This window comes from Knufia obscura, assembly GCF_036327395.1.
Source record: "Knufia obscura strain CCFEE 5817 isolate CBS 148926 chromosome Unknown scaffold_13, whole genome shotgun sequence".
NCBI classification, from domain to species: domain Eukaryota; kingdom Fungi; phylum Ascomycota; class Eurotiomycetes; order Chaetothyriales; family Trichomeriaceae; genus Knufia; species Knufia obscura.
In genome coordinates, this window is record NW_027042699.1 from 72050 (window position 1) to 93550 (window position 21501).

The following is a 21501-nucleotide window of genomic DNA, read 5'->3' on the forward strand; positions in this document are numbered from 1 at the left end:
CCGCAATCTCAGCTATCCCATCCTGCACCGTCATTATCCAATCCCAACTATCCCTCCTTACCTCGCCATGTTCTCAGAATTTGTCATAAGATCGGGCGAGTAAGTGGCAGTGGGCTGATAGTTTCTCCCGAAGCATACCTGGCGAGCCGGTTTATGAAATAGATGGCCAACTCCGCACGCTGGGCAGGTAAGTCGAGTTGGCCATCTATAGTATAAACCGGCTCGCTGGCTAGCTCTGTTCGCGATCTTTGTTAGCTACCTACAGCATCCGCATCGCTCCGACTTTCCGTCGCAGCCGCATAAGCAGTTAACCACCGGACGACAAGCTGGCTTACCGGCGTCACAGATATCTACGCTAGAGTTGACCCTCGCGCTACTAATTTCGAGAAGCCCCTGCTTCCTCAAGACGATGCGATGGATCTTGGTTTAAGCTCTGTTCACGGCGACAAGAAAGCTAGGTTCACTCGTCGAGCACGTTCGGCTCGTAGAGAAACTGGGCAAGCACGACGCGCAAAGTGAGATCCCAAGTCCATCAATTCTGTCATGGTCAAAGACAAGATTGAACATAGGCGTCTTCGCGACAGCTTCGCTGCTGCAGACACTGCTCCTGTCGTCGATTGGCCACGCCACGTCTCAAGCTAGGCCCGGTGGTGGTGTTTGTAGATTTTCAGCAATCCAAACGTGAAGCTGGGCAGAGTGGCATCGATGGCCCCACCGCTATTGTCACCGTTGTCTTCAACCTCCATCTTGATATCCTTAAGCTACGAGAACATATGCGGTGCAGAGCGGTCGCAAACAAAATCACCGGGTCACACGTCGAAGGTGAACATTGTAGAGAATGCGAGCAACTGGAGAAGACTGATATCCCATGAAGGTGTGCCTTTATGCCAGAAGTGGAGAAGGAAGGTGTGATGGAGACGATCGGCCTTGTGGAAACCGATCTATTGTCGAGGTCGAGAGTGGCCCGCAAGCAGAACACCCGGTTTCACAGCATCACGGGCAAGACTTTTCAGACGACTCTGAAGCGGTGCAGAGAATTTGTCGTCGTATTTACGAATGACAATAAGCTGAATGACATCTTTTTAGCCGTTCCAGGTGCTCCTATTGATGGCATCGTTGTCATAGCTAGCAGGATCTACTGGGAGGAGTATAGCGTGGAAGAAGCGGGGCACAGTGAGGTCAGAGGAGATTCATCTCAGCCGGATAAGAGAAAAGAGTCAGACACCATTGATATATAGAGGAGGCAAAGGCGCTTGAGTATTCGTCAATGCCGCGCACGGTACCCTTCTCGACTCTGCGACTTTGCGCTCCTGTCTTCGCTGAAGCCCGCTGCTGTCAAACACCACGAACTTCGGTTGTGCTTTAAAGCTTGCGCTTTTGCTCGGCGTCAACATCAGTCCACCTTAACATCAACTGTTCTCTCCTTCTTCCTCCTCCAACAGGTCTTCCCCCTCCGACATACTGTCCTGGTCTGACCAATACTCCTGCTCTGACAGAGTATAAGGATCCTCGTTAAGTTCATCATACAGCGGCACCATGTCTAACGCGACACTAGCAGGCGTATCGGCTGTGACACCAGCAAGTTCCATCTGCCTCTCAGTCAAGAATGCACGGTCGGTGCGGAGTGTGGATCGTCTAGCAATTTCCTTTGGCACATCGACCCCTTCTCGCATAGCCTGTTGGTCTCGGGCTACTCGGTCTTCGTCGTCGTCGCTCTTTGCGGGTGTGAAGCATAAGCTTGCGATGTAGTATCGGATTTTGCCGGGCTCTGCATCATCTTCGTCACGAACCCATCGTTCACCTTCCCAGCTTGAGCTGCCTACCCAGACTTTCGAAGTTGGCCCAATTGCGACAGGGACCATATGGACGTGGTCAGCTCTTGTGAAGTACCACCCTGTCTGAATCTGTTGCATGATATTGTCAACCTGCTCCTTTTTGCGTTCGAGACTCTCAAGCTGGAAGCAAATATTCGTGACAGTCGACGGGAACTTGCAGGACCACACCCAAGTTGATGTGAACATCGCAATAGGGGCGTCACGTTCCCAGTCCCAGATGTCGGTGTGGCGAACAGTGATTGTAATGTTCTTGGGTCTGAAATATGAAATGTCTAAGACGTCGGAGAGAGGTCCTCCGCATTCGAGCTCACAGAGTTGGGCGAAGACTTGGACATTGGCAATCTCCTTGCGTCGTTCGGGGACATCGGGGTGGAGTTGCTCGATAAGTTGAACTGTACGAGCCACTTGCTCAGTACTCGTCGACTTCTCAGGTCTTCGAGGTGCCCCAGCAAGGAAGAACGTCTGTCGAGCTAATGTCCATGGCATGAACCAACAGTCGTTGTAGATAGCTTGACAGGTTTGTAGGAGGGCGGTGTGTGTCTTGCGAGGTCCAAAATAGCCTGGTCGACGGTAGCAGGTATCGAAATCGTAAAGGTTGTCAAGATCTTCGTAGTCTGCGAAGGTGTAGGAGTAGATCTCGTCCCGTATCTCGGCGGGCAAACGACTGAATAGAGGTGACTGAGTCTGAGGATGAGTTGATTTGGTGAAGGATGAGATGTGACGAAGGTCGCCGTCCTTGAGTACGTCGGCAGCTTCTGTGAAGCCTGCTGTTTCCTGTTGATCCATGATTGTTCAAAAGATATCGAACTCTCTGGTGAATGGCGGTGGTGACGAATCGGCCTATAACGATTAGCTTCGAGCTGATAGTATGTGGAGCTGCGATGCTTACCCTAAGAAGGGAGACGGAGAGACCACAATGATGAGTCTGAAGTGCTTGGAGAAGCTTGAAAAACTTGATTTGACAGGATTACTTGGCCTGCGACAAAGTAGAAGACATGTCAGAAGGTTAGGATATCTGGTAAGTGACAAGGAAGCAAATGCCAAGGCTGCTGCCGTCAGGCAATCAGTGCGATCGTGCCTGCTCACTTGCAGGTGTGAACATAATATGATGTAGCTAGTCCAGATGTGGTTAGACTCAAACTTTAGGGTGCAGGCAGTTGGGCGTGGCTTCTTCTGTCCTTTAGCTTGTGATTCTTTGAAGGCATCTCGACTTGCTCGTGGCATATCTTCGTAGGTAGCTCATTTTCGAGGGCAGAGAGTGCGTGAGTTCCAGTCCCTAGACGGCAGTAGATGTAGGTCTTGCACCGTTGTTAGGTCAGCCACGGTACACTGGTACCCCATGCTGGCATGACCCTCTCATACATCCGCTCGACCCTCCACATATCGTTCTTCCTCCACACCTAATACCAAGCAACACATCGATTGAGTTGTGCTGCTCGATACGAGGACTTGAGTCGCCTTATCTTTGTTGCGGCAAGAGCATTGCTGGCGCCTTCCCAAGATACTTTCCGTCCATATTGAAAGCATACTGAAAGCAATGCCATCCCCTTAAGCCCACCTTCGACATGATCCATCATCCACTGAGCGTTCAGGTCCTCGCACCAACTGTCGGGAACCGGCAATGTGGCATTGTCAACGTCAGCTTTATTTGCATTGCAGCTGCCTGAACACACGTTTTTGAGCGTTCCGTGCCACCATGTGATCCTCGGCTTCAGCACCCTGATGAAATCGATTTCCTGTGTCCGTATTAATGCTTTTAAGCACCTCACATCGCGCTCTTTTGAGTTGACAAAAGTAATTACTAGCTGGTTAACTGACGCCACTCGAAACCCATCGAGATTCATCCTTCATGCTCCCTCAACACCTTCAGTCGCCCTATCCGACGCTCAGATCAAATCCATGAACACCCTCCGAGGCTTCCAACCACAATTCCATCCTCTAACCCGCACTAACAGGCGGCACAACCCCAACCTCATCCCCAGCCTTAATCACAACCTCCTCCCCCTTCGTTTCGCGCTCATCCCATTCGCAATCTACATAGTCAAGATTAATGACCACCTGACTCGAGCGTAGAATCTTCTCGCCGACGCCGAGATACCGCGTCTCGAGCTCGGCGTAAAGTTGCCGCAGGGTTGTTGGAGCGGAAAGCGAGAGCGATTCTGTGTTGTTGCAGTAAGATTGCGCACTGGCGAAGAGGAGCAGGGTGAATGTGCCTTTTTCTGTGTTTGACTGTTGAGTGGTGGACATTTTGGATTGTGGTGGTGATATGTGTGATAGAACTGGTATGGCTGCTTTGGAAACGCGAGTCCGAACAGCGGCTTTCGGTGAGATGGCAGGGTCGCAGACGTGTTGTGTTCTCCTCAGCTGCTTCTGTCGGTCGCAACGTAGCCTCTACGAGCTGTGGTGTCAGGTAAATATGGGGATCAATCTTGGATTTCAGTATGGATGTCTCTACATAGTAATATGTGATTATGTGAGTTTGCTCGACCGAAACACCAGGCATGGAAAACATTGCCGGGGCCGCCAGGCTTCTAGTATTAGCCTTAGAAACCATCAGCGGCATAACCACGCTCTTCTCCGGGTCTCTTCGGATGACTCCCACACCCGTGGCAGCTGACTGTTTTAGGGCCTGGCTGCCACGTCGGGTTTCTCCATGTCTGGTGGAAGCAGATCGATAGCCATCAAGGCCACCGTCTGACTCAGCATTGAGCCGTGAACATGCATGAAATTGACCTGTGTTTCCTTCTAGTCGCAGCGGAACTGTTGACAGATTAAGGAGTTGAGGTTCAAGGACTTAAGAGCATAGGTAGGCGTCCTTCAATCCTTCAAGCGTTATGTGCAATTGCGATGATTTGTGGTACGACATCACTGCGAATAAATTTGACAGTCACAGAGGGCTGGGATGTTCAGGCCGACCTACCCATCGAGCGTGAAACTTGTGATCTAGCAATTACAATTTAGGATTCGCATAGCGCTGGGCCCTGCAATACCGTCTCACCATGATCTCAACGTCAAGATTGAGTGGAAGAGAACAGACCCTAAATGTAGAGAGAGCAACTTTAGAACCATGCAAGCAAATCAGGAATGGGATGATTTCACTGCCATAGTCTGGCAGCAATGATAGTATTTCATTCGGCCTGCCTTGATGGAGACGAGCCCAACTGGGCCCCAAGGGGGACACCGAGTCCTTCAGCATCGTCTGGTATGAAACCACTATAGACCGGGAGCTACGAAGCTACCCAGTCATACGTCTCACAGCAGCACCTTGATGCTGGATGTATCTTCAACAGCAGTACTGCCGACCTTTCGTACGCCACTACATACATTTGTTCGACCTACCAGTCTATAATACCGTCCTTTTCCCCCTTCTATTGCATGCTTGAACTCCCTCAAATGCGTCTCGTAATTCGTAAATGTAGCTCGTGAAATTGGAACAAGAGAAGGTGCTAGTGCGCAGCAATAGCCAAGCTGTTTTGAAATGTGCCGGTGTCGTTGCCACGTATTGTTGCTGCAGTCATTGCTTTTTCAAGATCTTCAGCTGTAAATGGTTGCTCGGGCACGGTCGCTTGTCTCTCGAGTTTTACTTCAGGCACGTTCGTTTGTTGCTTGGGCGTGTCGAAATTTGCGGTCCCTCGTCGTGATACTCCTGCTGTAAACACCATCAGTAAATGCGTATACACAGAGTGTGTCAGTCTCACCATTCAAAACGTCGGTATCGTCCTCGGAGTTCTCCCTGATCAAAGGTGCAGGCGGTTTCTCCGAGGCGGTACCTTGTCTACTCAATGGGCTGTGACCATCGTGCGGGCCTGGTGTGCTTGGTACACTTTTTCTGCCATCTTTGCTTGCCTTGCTCATATGGCTCATGTAACTTGGCCGTCGACTCTGCGATTTCGTGCCACCAGGACTCATTATGCCAGATAGTGCCTGCGACGATTTCCTGCGCACGGTAGAAAAGGCATCCGCGAAAGAGTACGCCTCTAATCTTTCTTTGTGTTCGGGGTCAACCTTGCCCTTGTACTTTGACTTCGGTATCTCATGCGGCTTGTAGTACTCTATGTCTGTGCGGCCAGTATAGTGGTTTGGGTCCGAACCTGTGGAAGGTGTCGAGCCACCTGAGGAAGTGCTGTCCTTGTTCCTCTTGAACGTTCTCCGGAGTCGGTCTCGAATGGCCATTTTGTATATGTCGAACTTTGTACCTGTGGTCGGGCTTGAATTGGGAGGGTAGTCTTATCGTTAGAGGCTAATAGTGAAGAGAAGCTAGTATCCTGATAGTAGGAGGGAGCGGACTATGTCGGACATAGACAGGTGTCGCATGTATGTGGTTTGGCGAGGGTAGGCCAATGTTCTTTTGAGGCTCTTTGAGTGATCGTCAGCAGCCCCATGACATCCTGGGTTACAGCATTCCGGAAGAGTGGAAGGAAAGAAGGCAACAAGTGGACAAGAGAAGGGTGGGTTAAGCATAAGATGGAACCGAATCACGTTAAGCCCGAAGAGTTATGAACAGAGCATGGGCCTTGGATAATATATCCCGCCAAGAATGCTGGCAAGAAGAGGTGCCGTTTGCTCCGCGAACTTCATGTCGATGGAGCATGGTGAAGACTGATGGCCAAAGTCAGAGGTGTGCAACGTTGATGCCCCCAGTACTAAGGCGTTTCCGGGGCTCCACTGCTTCGACCAAAATGCTCCAGCTGGAGCACTAACGGAACGAGGTCTTCGAGAAGTGTAACGTTACCTGCATAGAAGGATTGGCAAGCAAGGCAAGCAGAGCAAACATAGTAATCGTATCTATACATGCCGTAAGATATGCAAGATCCGGTGATGGTTGCAAGGTCACCAACAAATGGTACGAAGCATGATCTGAAGCACCGAAAGATGATGCCAAACCCAGCGTACCTTGCAGCTGCATGTGGCGGCTAATATTGATGCGGAAAGCTCGTTCTAACTTGCAGGGACACTGATTGCTTCTGTTTTCTTGTTTTAGCGATACTACATTGATTCCTTCAACCGTGCTTACTGCTTCTTTTGATCTTACGATAAGTGCCAGGTCCTCGTTCGAATTACGGTTATTGTATTTCTTTTGGCTGCAGTAGTCATGGCTCATGAAGTTGATGGCCACCCTAGTCACGCAACATGATCCCACAGCATCCGAACGTCACTTGATCTGGAAGTCTTCTAGAAATTCTCTTGGAGGCTAAAGAATTCTAGCTCCAGTGAAAGCACACTGATTGGTCTCACCCTTATCAAGCTCATCTTGGTGATCTCGTGGTTCCAGCCGCCAAGAATCGAACAAAAGCCGATGAAGGAGCGGCCGTGGTCGAGATCTGGAAACCAAAAGGCGACTTCGACTCCATAACTCGTCACACCACTTCTTCCTGCTCTTGCGTTCTTTAGGTTCGTGGTGAGTTTCAAGTAGCCATGCTACGGCAGATGTGCAAATAATGTACACATCGCTCTTGTGACTGTTCTGATTAAAGAACTAGACCACCGCCTCAGAGCTGCCTTCTCTGCATCTGGCGACAGATTGCGCGTGTGGCTGTCGTCATTGCACCAATCGTTCACGTGCATTGCACTTCTCTTCAAACTTCCACTTCTCTATCACTTTCGCCCAAACCTGCTGTTCTCGGTCGCACCAACGCGGTGCGCGAGATACCCCTCGTACGCGTCAAGTCGTTGGCTACTCGTATGGCGTCCGGTGTGAGACCTGGGCAATTGTACGACCACCTCTGCCTTGGTCGAAAAGCTGTTCCTGTCGTCAATAATGACGGAATCCGATGTTGTGACTGCCCAAACTGGTGCGCCTTCGAGGTCAAACATGAATAGCTCTTTCCATTGTCGTCGACAATAGTTTTTTAACACTAATTGCCTTTGGAACCCTGTTCACCATTGCTGTCAATTTAGTCACTCTCGCGGCATTGTGAACCGAAGGCGCAGAACTTATGCTTCCACGACCATGAACGCCCTTAAGAATGTCCTGTGAGAAACACAACACAAGAAGTGCTCACTCTTTCACTGACACGTCAAGGAAATCTGACACTCCTACGAACAAGCCGGAAAATGTACCCGGGCTCGCAGGACAAGGCTCTCACTTCCGAAAGGACGACGACAACCTCTACTCGAATCCAGCCGAGCCAGAAACAGTCGGTCCTCCAGATACCTCTGCAGCTCCTGCGTCAGCATCGCAACGGGACAACACCACAGAACCAGAAGCCGGTGCTCAAGAGCACGTTGATACTACTTCCAGCAGCGACGCGCATGCGTTTGGTGGCCGAACAGGCGAGCAGCCATCGCACTCTACTTCTCGCCCTTCTTCCTCTCATCCATCAACCATGAACGCTTCAGGACCAACCCAAGGGATGTCAACAGACTTCACTCCAACAGAACATTCAGAAGAAGAGACTCCTAGCGGCACCGCAGCTATCGGCCAGACCACCACATACAGCTCCAGACCTCTGGCTTCTGGAGATCCAACCGGCAGTATCGTGGACCACGAGTCTAGTGATCCAATGACCTACAAGCTACCAGAAGCTGGAAGTCATTATGCTAGTTCTGCGGCTAGAGGCGCTAGTGACACTGGAGTTACGTCATCTACTGCGTTTGCAGCTGCAAGAACTGCTTGGACTTCGCATAACCAAGGTATGAGCTTCCCTCCTTCCTATTTCTTCATGGAAGGTATCCCAGAAAGGATATTTGGTACCAGGTTCTGCTCTCGCTTGTGACAAGCGAGCTTTGAACGACCTAGAGTATCTAGTAGCTGTTCCTCCAGTCTGAGACTTGCTCAAAAGTCTTGAAGCATACAAAAAGCTCATCAGATTCCTTGTGTTTGTCGAGATCTCGTGCACCAGAGTCACTAACATGGGTGCAGGAGAAAGAATGCCGGGCGAATTTCCCTCTGCAGGGTATGAAAACCCATATCGGGCTTCTTCTCTCGATCCAAGAGTTGACGGCGGCAAGGCCCGTCCACCTGGCGAGGCGACCAGTTCGTCGTCGCAAGGACACAATCAGAGAGACCTGGCAGGTAATACCGGTCCTGCAGGCTTTGAAAGAGGTGTCGCAGGCACTGGTGCTTCACAAGCATTCGGCCGCGACGGCAGCTCTGGGACTCACCATGGCGCTTCAGAATCCGCTCCATCGACCTTGACGGGAACTGAGGATCCCACGAGCAGATCTCTCGAATATGGTCAATCCACATCCACGAGGGGACTCGACTCTGCCACCATGCCTACTATCGGAGATGACACCAGCACTCAGCCGCATACCACTGGTGCTACTAGCACTGAACCACATCACTCCGCTTTTACTGGTACTGAACCACATTCAACTGGCACTGCCGGCACCGAATCACGTCACGACGAAGATCAGGGTATGATGAGCAAAGCGCTCGGCGCAGTAGGGCTTGGAGGGACTGGTGCCACCAGCACTGAACCACATCACACCGGTCTCACTGGTAGTGAACCACATTCGACTGGCACTACCGGCACTGAACCACATCACGACGATCAAGATCAGGGGATGATGAGCAAAGTGCTTGGCGCAGTGGGTCTTGGAGGGGCCGGTGCAGCTGCCTCTAGTGCACTTGGCTATGGTGACAAGACACAAGAGCAGGATGAGCCCAGAGACACTTCTGCAATTGCAAGCCAGCCAGGTCAGGTCTCGCAGGAGACAGGACCACCAACGCACTACAGAAGAGAGTCGATCCCCACGACCGCGTACCCAGCAGGGCTAAATAGCCCTCGTGCTGTGGCTCCACCTGTCGGCGGCGCTGGGTCACCTGCAACACACACTGATCACCGAGACAACCATCACGACCGAGATACGGGTCTTGGAGCGGGTTTAGGTGGCGGCGCCATTGCTGCATCCCAACTCAATGACTCGCAGGGACACCGAGACGACATGACCCGCGGGCCTAGCAGCTCTACTTACCCAACATCAGGGCCTGGAATGGGTATGGGTATAGGTGGTTCAGGAGAGCCCCGATCACAACACTCAGATAGTGATGGCCTTCGAGAGAGCATCGCTGGTCCTCAGACAAGCTCGACTACACAACCCCAGACTCGATCGACAATCCATGACCTGATCACCAGTGACACTCCGCAAAGCGATAGCCATACTGGCCGGGATGTTGGTCTTGCTGCAACAGCAGTCGCTGCTGGTGCCGGTGCATACGGCCTGCATGAACACAACAAGGATTCTGCGACTTCGTCTACCATGCAGCCATCAACAATGACAGGTTCGAGTGCACTTCCTGACGAATACAGGGGCCTCGGGTCTTCATCTACCACGCAGCCGTCAACGGCCGTTGGATCTTCTGTTCTTCCCGACAGATCCAGAGATTTCGATACGTCGTCTCATGCTCAACCATCAGTAGCGACAGGATCTAATGTTCTTCCCGACAGATCCAGGGATCTCGGAACTCCGTCTACCATGCACCCGTCGACGGCTACAGGATCAGCTGTCATGCCTGACAGAAGTAGAGACGTACCGAGCCATGCAGTCGCTGCAGCCCCAGGTCGGTACCATGTTGAGGATGCCCCTGCTTACCCCGTGTCTTCGGCCTCTGCACCAACCTACGAACACGAGCGACCACGAGAAGAAGATCACACTGCTCGCAACGCTGCTCTGGGCGCTGGTGCCGGTGCAGCCGCAGGCGGTGCAGCTTACGCAGCCTACGACCACTCTAGAGATGAAGAAGCAGCCCGCCGAGCCGCAGCCGAACGTGAGCAACAACGTGTTGCATCTGAGCGTGAGAAGGACTTGGCCAAGCAGCGCGAAGCCCAAGAAAAGGCCGCTGCTAAGGAACGAAAGGAACACGAGAAAGAGGTGGAACGCCAACACAAGCACGAGATGAAGGAACACGAGAGAGAAGAGCATGCGCGACAGAAGGAGCTCGAACGCCAACATAAGCATGAATTGAAGGAACGTGAGAAAGAAGAGCACGCCCGACAAAGAGAACAGGAAAAACTGCGTGAACACGAGCAACGCCAGCATGAAAAGGACGAGAAAGAACGTGCCGCAGCTGCCGCTGCAGCAGAGAAGCGCGAGCGAGCACGACTCGCCTCTGAAGAAGAAGATCGTATGCGACGTGAGCGCGAAGCACAAGCTGGAATTGCCGCCGGCTCATTCGGTACCGCAGGAGCTGTTGCTGGCACGGGCATGTTCGGCCATGAGAAGGATAGACGGGCTAGTGCAGTCGGCCCTACTGGTGAGGCTGCTGGTGTTGGCCAGCGTGGTTCTTATGACAACATCTACGAGCGGGATCGAATGTCAGCCGCGCACGAACACCCATATAGTCCACGTGAAAGCAAGCATTCACATGAGAAACATTCCCATGATGAGAAGGAGAAGAAGCCTGGCTTCTTCAAGCGAATCTTCAAGCGAAGAAAGAACAAGGACACCGGCGAGGACGAAGACTACTCTACTGACGAAGAAGATCATGGTCACTACGGCACCGCTGGCGCCGCCGGCGTCGGTGCTGGTACTGGTGCGGCCACAGGCCATAGTCACGTCCCAACCCACCACAGCGACACCAAAGGCCGCAATGTCCTTGGTTCAAGCCCAGCCCATGCCGGTCGAACCTCCACAGAACACTATGACCCAACCACTGGCCTTCCCTACGACCCAGCCAAGGATCCCGAAGCAGCCCGCCGGTTGAGCCGTGAGTCTCCAACAAGCGCAGGCGCAGGTCATAGCACTTACACCATCGGACGAGGCACCGACTCAGCACCATCCGGTATGGGCCCGACTAGTGGTGTCACCGATAATGATGGGCTGGGCAACGCAAGTGGAGCACATGGTGTCGGTGGTAACGAACATGGCCTTCCGCATAATGCAACTGAGCCTTTTGGAGTGTTCGGTGAACACCACCGCCCATAGGTGACAAGTGCAAGAGAGCATAATTTGTGTATTGAGGAACGAGTATATTGATGGTATGATGAACATGCACAGTACATGATAGCAGGAGATCATGATTAACGCGTCTATGGCTGAAGTAATGAGCTAGAACGAGGAACGATTAATGTAATCAATCTATGATCCAGAATCTTGCTCATGTTCTATCCTTGTCTCTAGATTACTCACCTTCCCGGTCCTCGATATTGCATCCGAACCAGCATACTCAAACACAACCTGTGCCCTCCTCCTCGAATGCACCCTTCATCTATTCTGTGCGTCTTGCTTCCCGTGCCCACCCCAGAACACCTTGCCCTTCCGCCTGCATCGCGCCACCGCTCTCCTAGCATGTCAGGCTTCCTCGTACCTTCCTTCCTTCCTTCTTTCTTGCTCCCTCCGTCCATTCGGGTCGTCGTTCTGCTTTCCCTTCTTTTAAAGATTTCGAGTGTTACGTGGATGGATGGCGCCTGCCTTCTTTGATATAGAATAGTCTGAGTGAGGTTGTCACCTTCCATCTCCAAAACGCACCCTTTTTAGGTATCTCCTCGTTCGTACAGAGTGTCCAATAAATAATGTTCGGTACGATCAGGTTGTGCTTTGCACTTCGATTCCACACTGGTTTGGCACTGTGTTCATGACTTGACGTGTATCTGCCCGGTAACATCCTGCCGATGTAAGCATGCAGGCAGTCTGAGAAGGAATGACAGAACAAACAGGGTTGGGGGACATGAGACGTTGATTCTAGGAACTGTTCATTGATTGCACGCATGCTAGCTATACTGTACTCGCGTCAAGCATCCCACTGATATTCAGAGCTATTTCATGCTTCATGTATCGTGGTATAAACATTCATCCCGTTCAACAATGTTCACCATATCGCTCTATGATCCACCTCAATTCCATGCATGTCATATTAGCTCATTTTCTTGCACATAACTCGTAAACACTCTATCTGCCGCTTTGCTAAGCAGGTATCAACACCGCTTGAACACAAATTGGAAGTGTACATTTAGTGCTCGAGGATTCTCAAGCTACCCTGGACGACGACGTTCTCCAAGACGGATCCGGGAGGGATGTCAATGGTGCTGTTCTCAGTAGCCACAATGATGACTGTGCCCTTGAGAACAATGCCGCGACCGAAGTTGACGTCACCAGTGACAGTAAGGTGGTCAAGTTCGACAATGTTGGGAATGCTGCCAATTCTCTTCTGGAATTGGGCAACTTTTTTGAAGTCACTGCCGAGCTTGATGAGAGGAGCAGGTCCGAATCTCGAAGGGTCGATGACAAGTTGACCGTGGCTGAGAGTGTAGAGGTTGGACTTGACGAGCATAAGGTCGGAGCAGGTCTTGACTGGCAAGAAACGCTTTCTTGGTACGTTGACACCGTGAGCGTTCTTGAAGAATCGGATGGCAGCACCGACGGCTGTCTCGAGCTGCAGAACGGAGAGATCGGCCTCACCCTTCTTGTCGGCCGGGATGGACTTCTCGTTGGGGATAATTTCCAGCTCAAGAGCGTTGTCCTCAACGACTCGCTTGATGGCCTTCAGGTTCATCCAGATGTTGTTGGTGTTGAAGTACTTGAACTTCTTGATCGACTTGAACTCGTTGACGTACTGCTTGGGTACCTGGGCAATTTCGAGAAGTCGTGCCTTGCCCTCGTAGTCAATGATTGTGCCACCCTTGACGTCGGCCTTCGTCTTGTCTGTCAATTCCATGATGTACTCAGCCTTGGTGTCAACCATGTGCTGCAGGATTCGAAGGTCAACAACAGCACCCAAGTTGTCGGCATTGGACATGAAGATGTATTCAACGCCTCTTTCAATGAGCTGGTCAAGCATGCCAGAGTTGTAGAGGGACTCGAACACGTCACCGTGGCCGGGAGGATACCAGTCGGACAACTGTGACTTGAAGGACTTGCCGGCAGGAAGGAGGGAGTCCTTGAGGACACGAGGGTATCGAGACTGGTTGAAGGTCAGGATGTCGATGTTGTGGCCCTCGTACTTCTTGATGATGGAAGCAGTATCGTCGTCAGTGTTGAACGAGTTCATGAGGACGAATGGGACGTTGACGTCGTAAGTCCTATTAAGGTACTCAATTTGACGGACAGAGAGATCGAGGAAGGACATGCCGTCTCGGACTTCGATGACAGATTTTGGGCCGACGCAACCCATGGAGGTACCGAGACCACCATTAAGCTTGACAACTGCAAGCTTGTTCAGGTAGTCAACTGCATCGGTGTTGGGCAGCTTGTCGTAGTTGACGACATGCTCTGGTGCAGGTGGGTTGATCTTGTTCCAGTCGATGGCGTTGCCCTTGGCTCTGTCATTCAGGTATCTTCTGAAGAGAGCGAAGAAGTTGTCCATCTCAGCCTCGAATCTCTGCTTTTGTGCTGGGTCATCGACCGTATCTGCTAGCTGGTTTAAAGCGTTTCGCATCTGGCTGGCTGCGACATTTGTAGAGGTATTCTCGAAAGCCTGGGAAGACGATGTTAGCTGGAGGTCTGCCATGTTTTGTTTTAACAGATCAATGTGATATCGTGTGTAGTCAACCATTAGCGATCAATTTGTGTGATTTAATGGTGGATAGAAAACAGCGCAGCTGCGGTTTTTGAGACAGCCCTTCCGCGGTGAAAGTGTTGGCTTAGCTCGCCAGGTGTGTCTGCTGTGCTCTTGCTTTCACTCGATTTCTTGCAATATATCTGCTATAGTGAAGATCTCGTAGTTTCACATGCTGAGCTTCAGAAACACGGCTGTAGAACCAGCTTCTAGCAAACAGGTATGCTGCTCTTTCTCTCACACCTGCAGTGTTTTCTTTGTGCCACAAAATTCCATTTTCTTGCTTTCAGAGGATAAAACTTACCACATGCGACTGTGTCTTTCCATGGTGTCTGGGTGCGTCGACAGAGCCATTTGCAGCTGAGGGCCGGAGGTGGGAAGGAAGTGCTTTGGATGCCATATTGGCTGGGAGGTCTTGGAGATCAAATAGGATGTCTGGAGTAGTATGGTGTCAGTATCTGCAGAACAAAGCAGAAGTGTCAAAGTAGGAGCAGAAAGTTGAGGGCACTGGTGAAGATAACACAATCTGCTCGAGGACTTTTTTTAACAAGTGCCCCTGCAGCGACGACCGAGTTCAATATCCACCGGAGTGCTTGTTCACGCCACGGGAGCAACACACGTTGTCCGTGCCGGCATCATCTGTGGCTCTCCCGGTGGTGTTCCGATAGCGATCAAGAAAGCGGTCTGAGAGAACTTACCACTAAGGTACTTGTTGGGCTAGAGTGTGGGTCGTCGACGATGGAGAAAGACTTGATAAAGTCTTGTTCAAGTTGCAGGGGACGACGATGATTGTCTGAGAAGTGTGTGTAGGAAAGCGTTTGTGGTCTGAGACACGATGAAATTGTTTGATTCAAGTATAATTATGATGTCGGGAGTTCCTTCCTCTTGATCTGCAGCTGCGACTTCCCGAGCTTCTTATGATATTTTCGCTAACAAGCTCCCCACCACTTGTGGGCAACTGCGAGGGGCACTATTTGTTACTACTCCCAACTACAGGACTGTGCTCAAGGATTTTCAGCGAAAAAAGTTGTGTGATCTGCCCTTCTGCAGAGTAGCCTGCCCCATGACATTTCCCTGCCGTGTAACTGCTGAGGCTGTTCCTGAAAGCACCAATGCTCGAAGGTTTCCAAGCCGCAGGGTCCCCACTGGTCTCAAAGCTATCGCTCCAAGATCCCGGCGGGAACCCCCCAGAGCGCATGTGCCGCTAGTGGCAATATAAAACATCTCTGACCTATCACAACGCTGCGTGTCCCAACTTTATCGGCGCTAGTGCCAACAGTTCGAGCTTTTCAGGTCCACGAGCATAAGGAGCAAACGCTGATTGAGGCGGGTGAGGCTCTAGATGTTCGATATTCATAGTGTTGAGACATGTTGTAGCACTATTGCGGTCTATGTTACACCGCTTCGATAACGAGAAATACCTCGAGTACACCAGCGTCTGGTGCACCAAAGATTTTGAGTAGGAAGCTAAGCTGGCTTCGTATACAATATTACTTAGGTGGTGACTATTGATAGCACTTTTCCGTACTCCTGATCCAACCCTACAGCAATGGTATCGTGAGAAGAGAAGCGCAATAAACGCTGTGAAGTAAACAACAAGTGAACAGCTCCGAGGTCAGACAGGCCAGTCTTTCTAAAAAGGCTCGACCTTTCCACTCACATCTCTCTTGCCAAAGAAACTCCTTCTCGGCGCGGCATCCTTTCTCGAGACAGGGCTATCGTTTCCGCTCGTAGTAGGTCTCAGCATACCATCTGTAGCACCACCAGCACTTGGGTCAGGTACGAAGCTGCTTCGAATAACAACGGTACCACTGCCAACTTTGACTTCCTGCTCGGCACCGCTGCCTTGATCAGAGACGAAGAAAATGCCCTCACCGAGCTCTTTGTCGCGGAAGACCTCATGATCCTTCACCATCATCTGGAAGGTAGTGTCTGCAGGGCAAGTGACCTTGAAGTTCTCTTCGTCACCAAAACTAACAACGCCATCCTTCGGTCGTAGATGCTTCGTCTTATACAGTTCTTTGGTCTTGCCCTTGGCACCCTTCATGTTGACATGGACCTGTACATCTGCCTTCTCAGGGAAGCCGGTCGCTGAAACGATGATGAAATGAGCTGTTCCGATCTCTACCCCTTTACCAGCTGGTGCGAATGCCGAGCTATAGCTCGACACTCTGTGGTGGTTCGCCGACTGCGGCGTCATGGGCGATCCAGCGTCAGTCAACGCTGCGCTTCTAGCGGGTGTGGCCGGAGTAGCAGCAACATCCGGCATCGGACTACCTTCTCGCTCGCTATTGACTGCAACCATTGGCTCATCCTTGCTGCCTCTTCCAGTAAAATTGCGCTTGAGGAATGAGGCCCCTTTCACAACTCCGCCACCGACTTTAGTAACGCCTTTGACGGGTGCGCCAACCACTTTACCCGCTGGTGCAAATGTACCTTGGAAGGTTGAGGATCCTTGTCGAGATCGAGTGACGTACGATGGCTTGAATGTCATCTTCAGACGGATGACTCCGGACTTTCCATCCAGCTCATACTTGTACTCTCGCTGCTCGAACGGCTCAAGAGCAGCCAGGTCGATATTGGCACCTCCAAGGAAATCGGCCTTATCCCCAAAATCCCAATCGTAGACATCAACACGGAAGTCGGCTGCTGTTCTCGATGACACCATGGTCTCGAAACTCTCGTTCCAAGCAGGATGCAGAGTCTTTTTCTGTGTCTTGGTCTTGTGAACCTCCTTGCCATTGAGCTTGAATTTGCAGTATGGGTCGCTGTATCCATTGCGATCGGCAGCGGGAAGCTCTGCTGCATCCAGTACATCCACTCTAAGGGTACCCATGTTGTTGATGCTCTCGCTTGGATCGAGTTGCATCTGTACCGGCAAGTATTTCAGCATAACAATGACCTTGTTCGCACTGCCATCATCTCCGCGTAAAGTAAGTTCTGTAGGCGTATACAAGCAATGCGACAAGGTCTGGAGCGTCTGCCCTTGTAACTTAGCCACGACGTGGTCCTCGCCATCGTCGCCATCTTTGTCAACCTTCTCGACGAGTCTGAGTGTTATGCGCGAGAAATCGAGTTCCCGAACAAAAACATCGCCAGTCTCACCGAACACATGGTGCTTCTGTCTTGCCCTGCCTGTCGTATATGAGGGAAAGCTGTGGTCATCCATAACGACTTCTAACAGGACATCTTTGCGAGAGAAGGTGCCCTCGACTATGTTGAAGATCAACAATCCTGACTCGTACTTGGGCAGTTCATCCACTGTCAATCGGATCTTAGGTGCTTCTTTCTTCTCGGGAATCAGAGACTCTTGAACAGATGGCGCTATTGTACTATCAGGCCTAGCCCCAGCAGACAATTTGCCAGCATTGTCAAGATCCTTTCGCTCATCCAGGCTTGGCCTGATTCCGTTGGTTGCGGACTTTGTGGTATCGATAGAGCTTTGCTTGCTGTGACCAGAACCTTCCGGCTTGGCTAGCGCCGTGGGTAGAGCAGCAAGAGCGTCTTGCTCTTCTTTCTCTTCATCAGGGTCCACTACATTCAATGTGGGGAAGAATGAGACCGTGTATGACAGAGTGCCCTTGGCTGTTCCCTTGCCTTGTATTCTCAGTCCGTCATTGTACAGAGTTTTGGTATCATGCACGAGATAGCCTCCTTCTTCTTCGTTTTCTTTGACATACTCTGCAACAGAGACATCGATCTGTCCTAAGGATCGATCTTTGCCCAGTTTCTCTTCGTCCATGACCTCGAGAGTTATTCGCTCACGAACCGTGTGAACAGGCACATAGACCACCTCGTCCCAGGTTGGTTCAAGGTTATTCTTGAATGTGACAGTACGACCCTTCTGAATGCCATTGAGCAAGACTCGTCCGTATGGGTCCGACTTTCCGAGTGTCTCCAAGTTTCGAAGATCATGCGCCTTTTGGAAATGCACTCGCATAACACCAATAGGCTTGATATAGCCTCCAGAGGATGTGATTCCGGTCAGAGCAACCGGCTTCCAGTTGATCAAGAGCTTTGCGCGGCCAGTCTTGGAGTCTGCAAGATTGAACCATTCTTGGCCTTTCTGCATGAGAGTGAGCATATCGTCCACCTTGATTTGATACCTGCCGACGATCGGATCTGACGCCAGATCACGGTCGTCCTTGATTACTAAACCAATTCGAGCCTTTTTCTTATCCGTTACTAGGACCGAGGTACTCGGGTTGGTGAAGATTGGTTGGTTCGTCCTCTTGAGCTTGCCAGTAATGTGGACTTCTTTGCCATTCAATAGCAGAACAGCATAGGGGTTGAGTGCACCAACCATACTCTTAGAGCCGTCCAGATCTTTGGCTTGTTCAATGGTGATCCGGGCAATACCTGTATTCGATTCGGGAGGCGGAAGCTCCTTGCCCTCTTCATCTTTGGCTCCTTGTAGGACTGGAAAGAAGCGTATATCGCAATTGATCACGCCTCGCTGCTTGCCACCTGCCACAACCTCGAGTTGCTCGTTCTCATGCTCAGTGACAGCTTCCAGCTTCTCAAGTGGAAAGCTTGCGGTACCAAGCTCCTTGTCCTTGCGCACCTCGTTGTAATCAAACACTTGCAATGACAACGAGTCTGTGAAATTTGTGATTATGATGTACAGGGTCTCGTTCCAGCGAGGATCAGCACTCTCGTGCACAGTCTTGGTACGTCCGAGTTCGTTCCTGCCGTTGATGGAGACAACACAATATGGATCCGGTGTACCAGCAAACTTGTCTGGATTGCGCAGACCGTGTCCACTGTGAAGAGTGATTGCGACCACACCAATAGCCATATCGACTGGATTACCTGAAAGCATCTTGGCGACTTCAATGGGGAAGACATTGGGTGCATACATGATTGGAGCAAGGTTAGCATGTATCTGATCCTTGATGAAAGTCTCCAGACCAGGAATGAAGTTAATGTCAAATCCAAAGGTTTCACCACCAAGAGGTTTGCAGACATAATCGATCTCTGGGCGTTCGAGGAAACACATATCGACACGCTCCACATACGGAAAGGGTAGCTGTAGCTTCATCTTGATCCGCATAAGGCCCGAGAAGGCGAAGTCTTCAACAATGATCTTCATGGATTTGCTGACCATCGCTTTGCCTATTCGAATTTCGAGTACCACTTTCGGGTTGATCTTGTTCTTAAGCTGGCGCGCCGTCATGTCCATGGTATCGGTGGGTGTAAAGCTGAACCGCCAATCCATCATTACAATGTCGTCCTCCATTCTTGGGTATGTCTTGACATGTTCCATGCGTGGTGGTTTTGTACCAAGTGTAAACGTTTCCATGCGCATACTGTCGAGAAAGGCAGGAGTCGAGGTGCTGAGAACCTGGTCGACTGATTGTATGACACTGATTGCCAGGTTAGGAGCAAAGATGGGCCAGAACTTGCCGAGGAAGCTGTTCATCCACTCCAAAGATTCGTGATCCGTTTCCAGGTGAGTTTTCGCCAACTCTCTTGTGATATCGTCCCGGAAGTTACGTCTCACCCTGCGGATGGAGGTTCTATAGTATGTTCCGCAGGCAGCCATTATTATGAGGACCCAACCAAGACCACCACCCACGACTGCGATCAGCCAGGAGCTTAAGCAAGCAAATACGATGACAGCAGCATTGTGGTACCAATCGCCGTAGAACTTGTCGTCCAGCTTGCCTTCTAAGAAGGTCTGGTGATCAGATATCAGAGCATCATCTTGCTTGTCCTCCTCTGTCTCGCCGGAGCCAAAGCGAGGGGCCCAACCAGTCTTCTTCCAATTGTCTTCCTCTGGGTGGAAGCCGTTCATTTGCTCCTGCTGGTCACCCGTGGTAGATCCAGCAACCACACCGGCTGTTGTTGGAGCTGGTAGGTCGTAGTCATCAGGCCCATCGTTGATATCGGATTTCAGACCAGCTCCTTTCGGGCGATTCGTGTGGAGTGAATTGCCTCTCTATACAGCTATCAGTGCCATCCCAAGACTCGGCCTACAACCTCAACTCACAGCTCTGGCCTGTGCAGCCTTCTCCTCCGGCGAAGCGTTCGGATCGAATTGAAAGGCTGGTGCTCCGGCTTTCTTGCTCTCCTCGACCATGACCCTCTCCGCATCTTCGGCAGAGAATCTAGAATTTGGGTCTCGTGCTGCCTCTTCTGCTACCTCTTGCTTAGCCTCGTGCTTGAACGAGGAAAGCATTATACCGAGCGGGCAACACGCGGCTGCTGACTCGCTGGGCTTCAGGACATACAAGTTCTTCTGTAAATTAATAGAGATAAACAACAGGGATAGAAAGCAACTAAAAAGAATGTGAGAGCCGGTAGGACCAGAGAGGGAGAATCTACGGAGTACTTGAGGTCAATAGCAGCTGAATCGTGCAACGTGCAGTCGGTCGCTGCAGTTCATGTGCTTGGGTCGCGGTAAACCGAGATGGAGAGCGCGCAGTGGCACTGGCCGCTAGTAGCTGGTGGAGCAGTTCTGCCGCATGAGCGCGTTTGTTAGTGGTTGGCGTTTTACTAGGCATCTTGCTTCCTTTGGTTTAGGCTACTTGGGGTAAGTTCACAAACATAAGCTCAGCTGCGAAGCCCTGGAATTGACGTACGCCTAAGCGCTATCGAATCAATCAATTAAGGAGCCAGACCTCGCTTTTCACCCACTTTATTACTACCCAAGACCCACTACTACTGCCTCTACGATGCTTTTCTTATGCAAGATAATGCGATTCTGAGATCGGTTACTGTATGGCGTTCACCAGCGCAGCGAGCGGAACAAGTGTTACTGGCACCAATGATTGTTCAGGAGGGTAGGGTTCGAATTAATACAGTGAAGGAAGTGAGACGCGTGTACAACCACCGCAGAGATTGCCTGACAGCGAGCAACGGATCCATACTACATAGGGCTTTATTTCACACACGATACACGAGTCCGTCCGCGGGTTAGCACCACTAGTAGAGACTTGGAAAGCTCCACGAACGAAAGCAACGGCTTGAGAAGAGTGTGGCTGGTGTCTGGATGGTCCTTCCTTTTGTGTTACTTTCTTCAGCTTGCTGGCGCAACCTTCCTTCCCTGCTATTGGCGCAGCACAGTGGCAGCCCTTGACTGCTATGCATGCTTGTTCATCTTCTACACCATTGGCAGTCAAGGAACCCTCCAAAATGCGTGGTGAGCAGAGTTTCACAGACAACAAATGCGGGTAGGCTTGTGTGGTCCCCATGAAACGGAATGATCGCTGCCATTCCAGATTC

General features: G+C 51.1%; 7 protein-coding genes across 7 annotated transcripts; 2 read left to right on the forward strand and 5 right to left on the reverse strand.

Annotated features, from left to right (window-relative positions):
- Positions 1-1409: 1409 nt before the first annotated feature.
- PMZ80_009208 (uncharacterized protein) lies at positions 1410-2621 on the reverse strand (the record flags this gene model as incomplete). Its single annotated transcript, XM_064877603.1, has 1 exon — positions 1410-2621. The coding sequence occupies one exon, from the start codon at positions 2619-2621 to the stop codon at positions 1410-1412; it is 1212 nt and encodes a 403-aa protein (XP_064726328.1).
- Positions 2622-3773: 1152 nt separating this feature from the next.
- Positions 3774-4082, reverse strand: PMZ80_009209 (uncharacterized protein; the record flags this gene model as incomplete). The annotated part of the gene is made up of 1 exon (XM_064877604.1): positions 3774-4082. One exon carries the CDS (start codon positions 4080-4082, stop codon positions 3774-3776), a length of 309 nt encoding a protein of 102 aa, XP_064726329.1.
- Positions 4083-5281: 1199 nt separating this feature from the next.
- PMZ80_009210 (uncharacterized protein) lies at positions 5282-6008 on the reverse strand (the record flags this gene model as incomplete). Its single annotated transcript, XM_064877605.1, has 2 exons — positions 5282-5484; positions 5534-6008. The coding sequence occupies 2 exons, from the start codon at positions 6006-6008 to the stop codon at positions 5282-5284; spliced, it is 678 nt and encodes a 225-aa protein (XP_064726330.1).
- Positions 6009-7801: 1793 nt separating this feature from the next.
- PMZ80_009211 (uncharacterized protein) lies at positions 7802-8551 on the forward strand (the record flags this gene model as incomplete). The annotated part of the gene is made up of 1 exon (XM_064877606.1): positions 7802-8551. One exon carries the CDS (start codon positions 7802-7804, stop codon positions 8549-8551), a length of 750 nt encoding a protein of 249 aa, XP_064726331.1.
- A 136-nt stretch (positions 8552-8687) lies between these two features.
- PMZ80_009212 (uncharacterized protein) lies at positions 8688-11705 on the forward strand (the record flags this gene model as incomplete). The annotated part of the gene is made up of 1 exon (XM_064877607.1): positions 8688-11705. One exon carries the CDS (start codon positions 8688-8690, stop codon positions 11703-11705), a length of 3018 nt encoding a protein of 1005 aa, XP_064726332.1.
- A 1024-nt stretch (positions 11706-12729) lies between these two features.
- Positions 12730-14226, reverse strand: UGP1 (UTP-glucose-1-phosphate uridylyltransferase; the record flags this gene model as incomplete). The annotated part of the gene is made up of 1 exon (XM_064877608.1): positions 12730-14226. One exon carries the CDS (start codon positions 14224-14226, stop codon positions 12730-12732), a length of 1497 nt encoding a protein of 498 aa, XP_064726333.1.
- A 1681-nt stretch (positions 14227-15907) lies between these two features.
- TCB2 (Tricalbin-2) lies at positions 15908-20455 on the reverse strand (the record flags this gene model as incomplete). Its single annotated transcript, XM_064877609.1, has 2 exons — positions 15908-20215; positions 20267-20455. The coding sequence occupies 2 exons, from the start codon at positions 20453-20455 to the stop codon at positions 15908-15910; spliced, it is 4497 nt and encodes a 1498-aa protein (XP_064726334.1).
- Positions 20456-21501: the final 1046 nt, after the last annotated feature.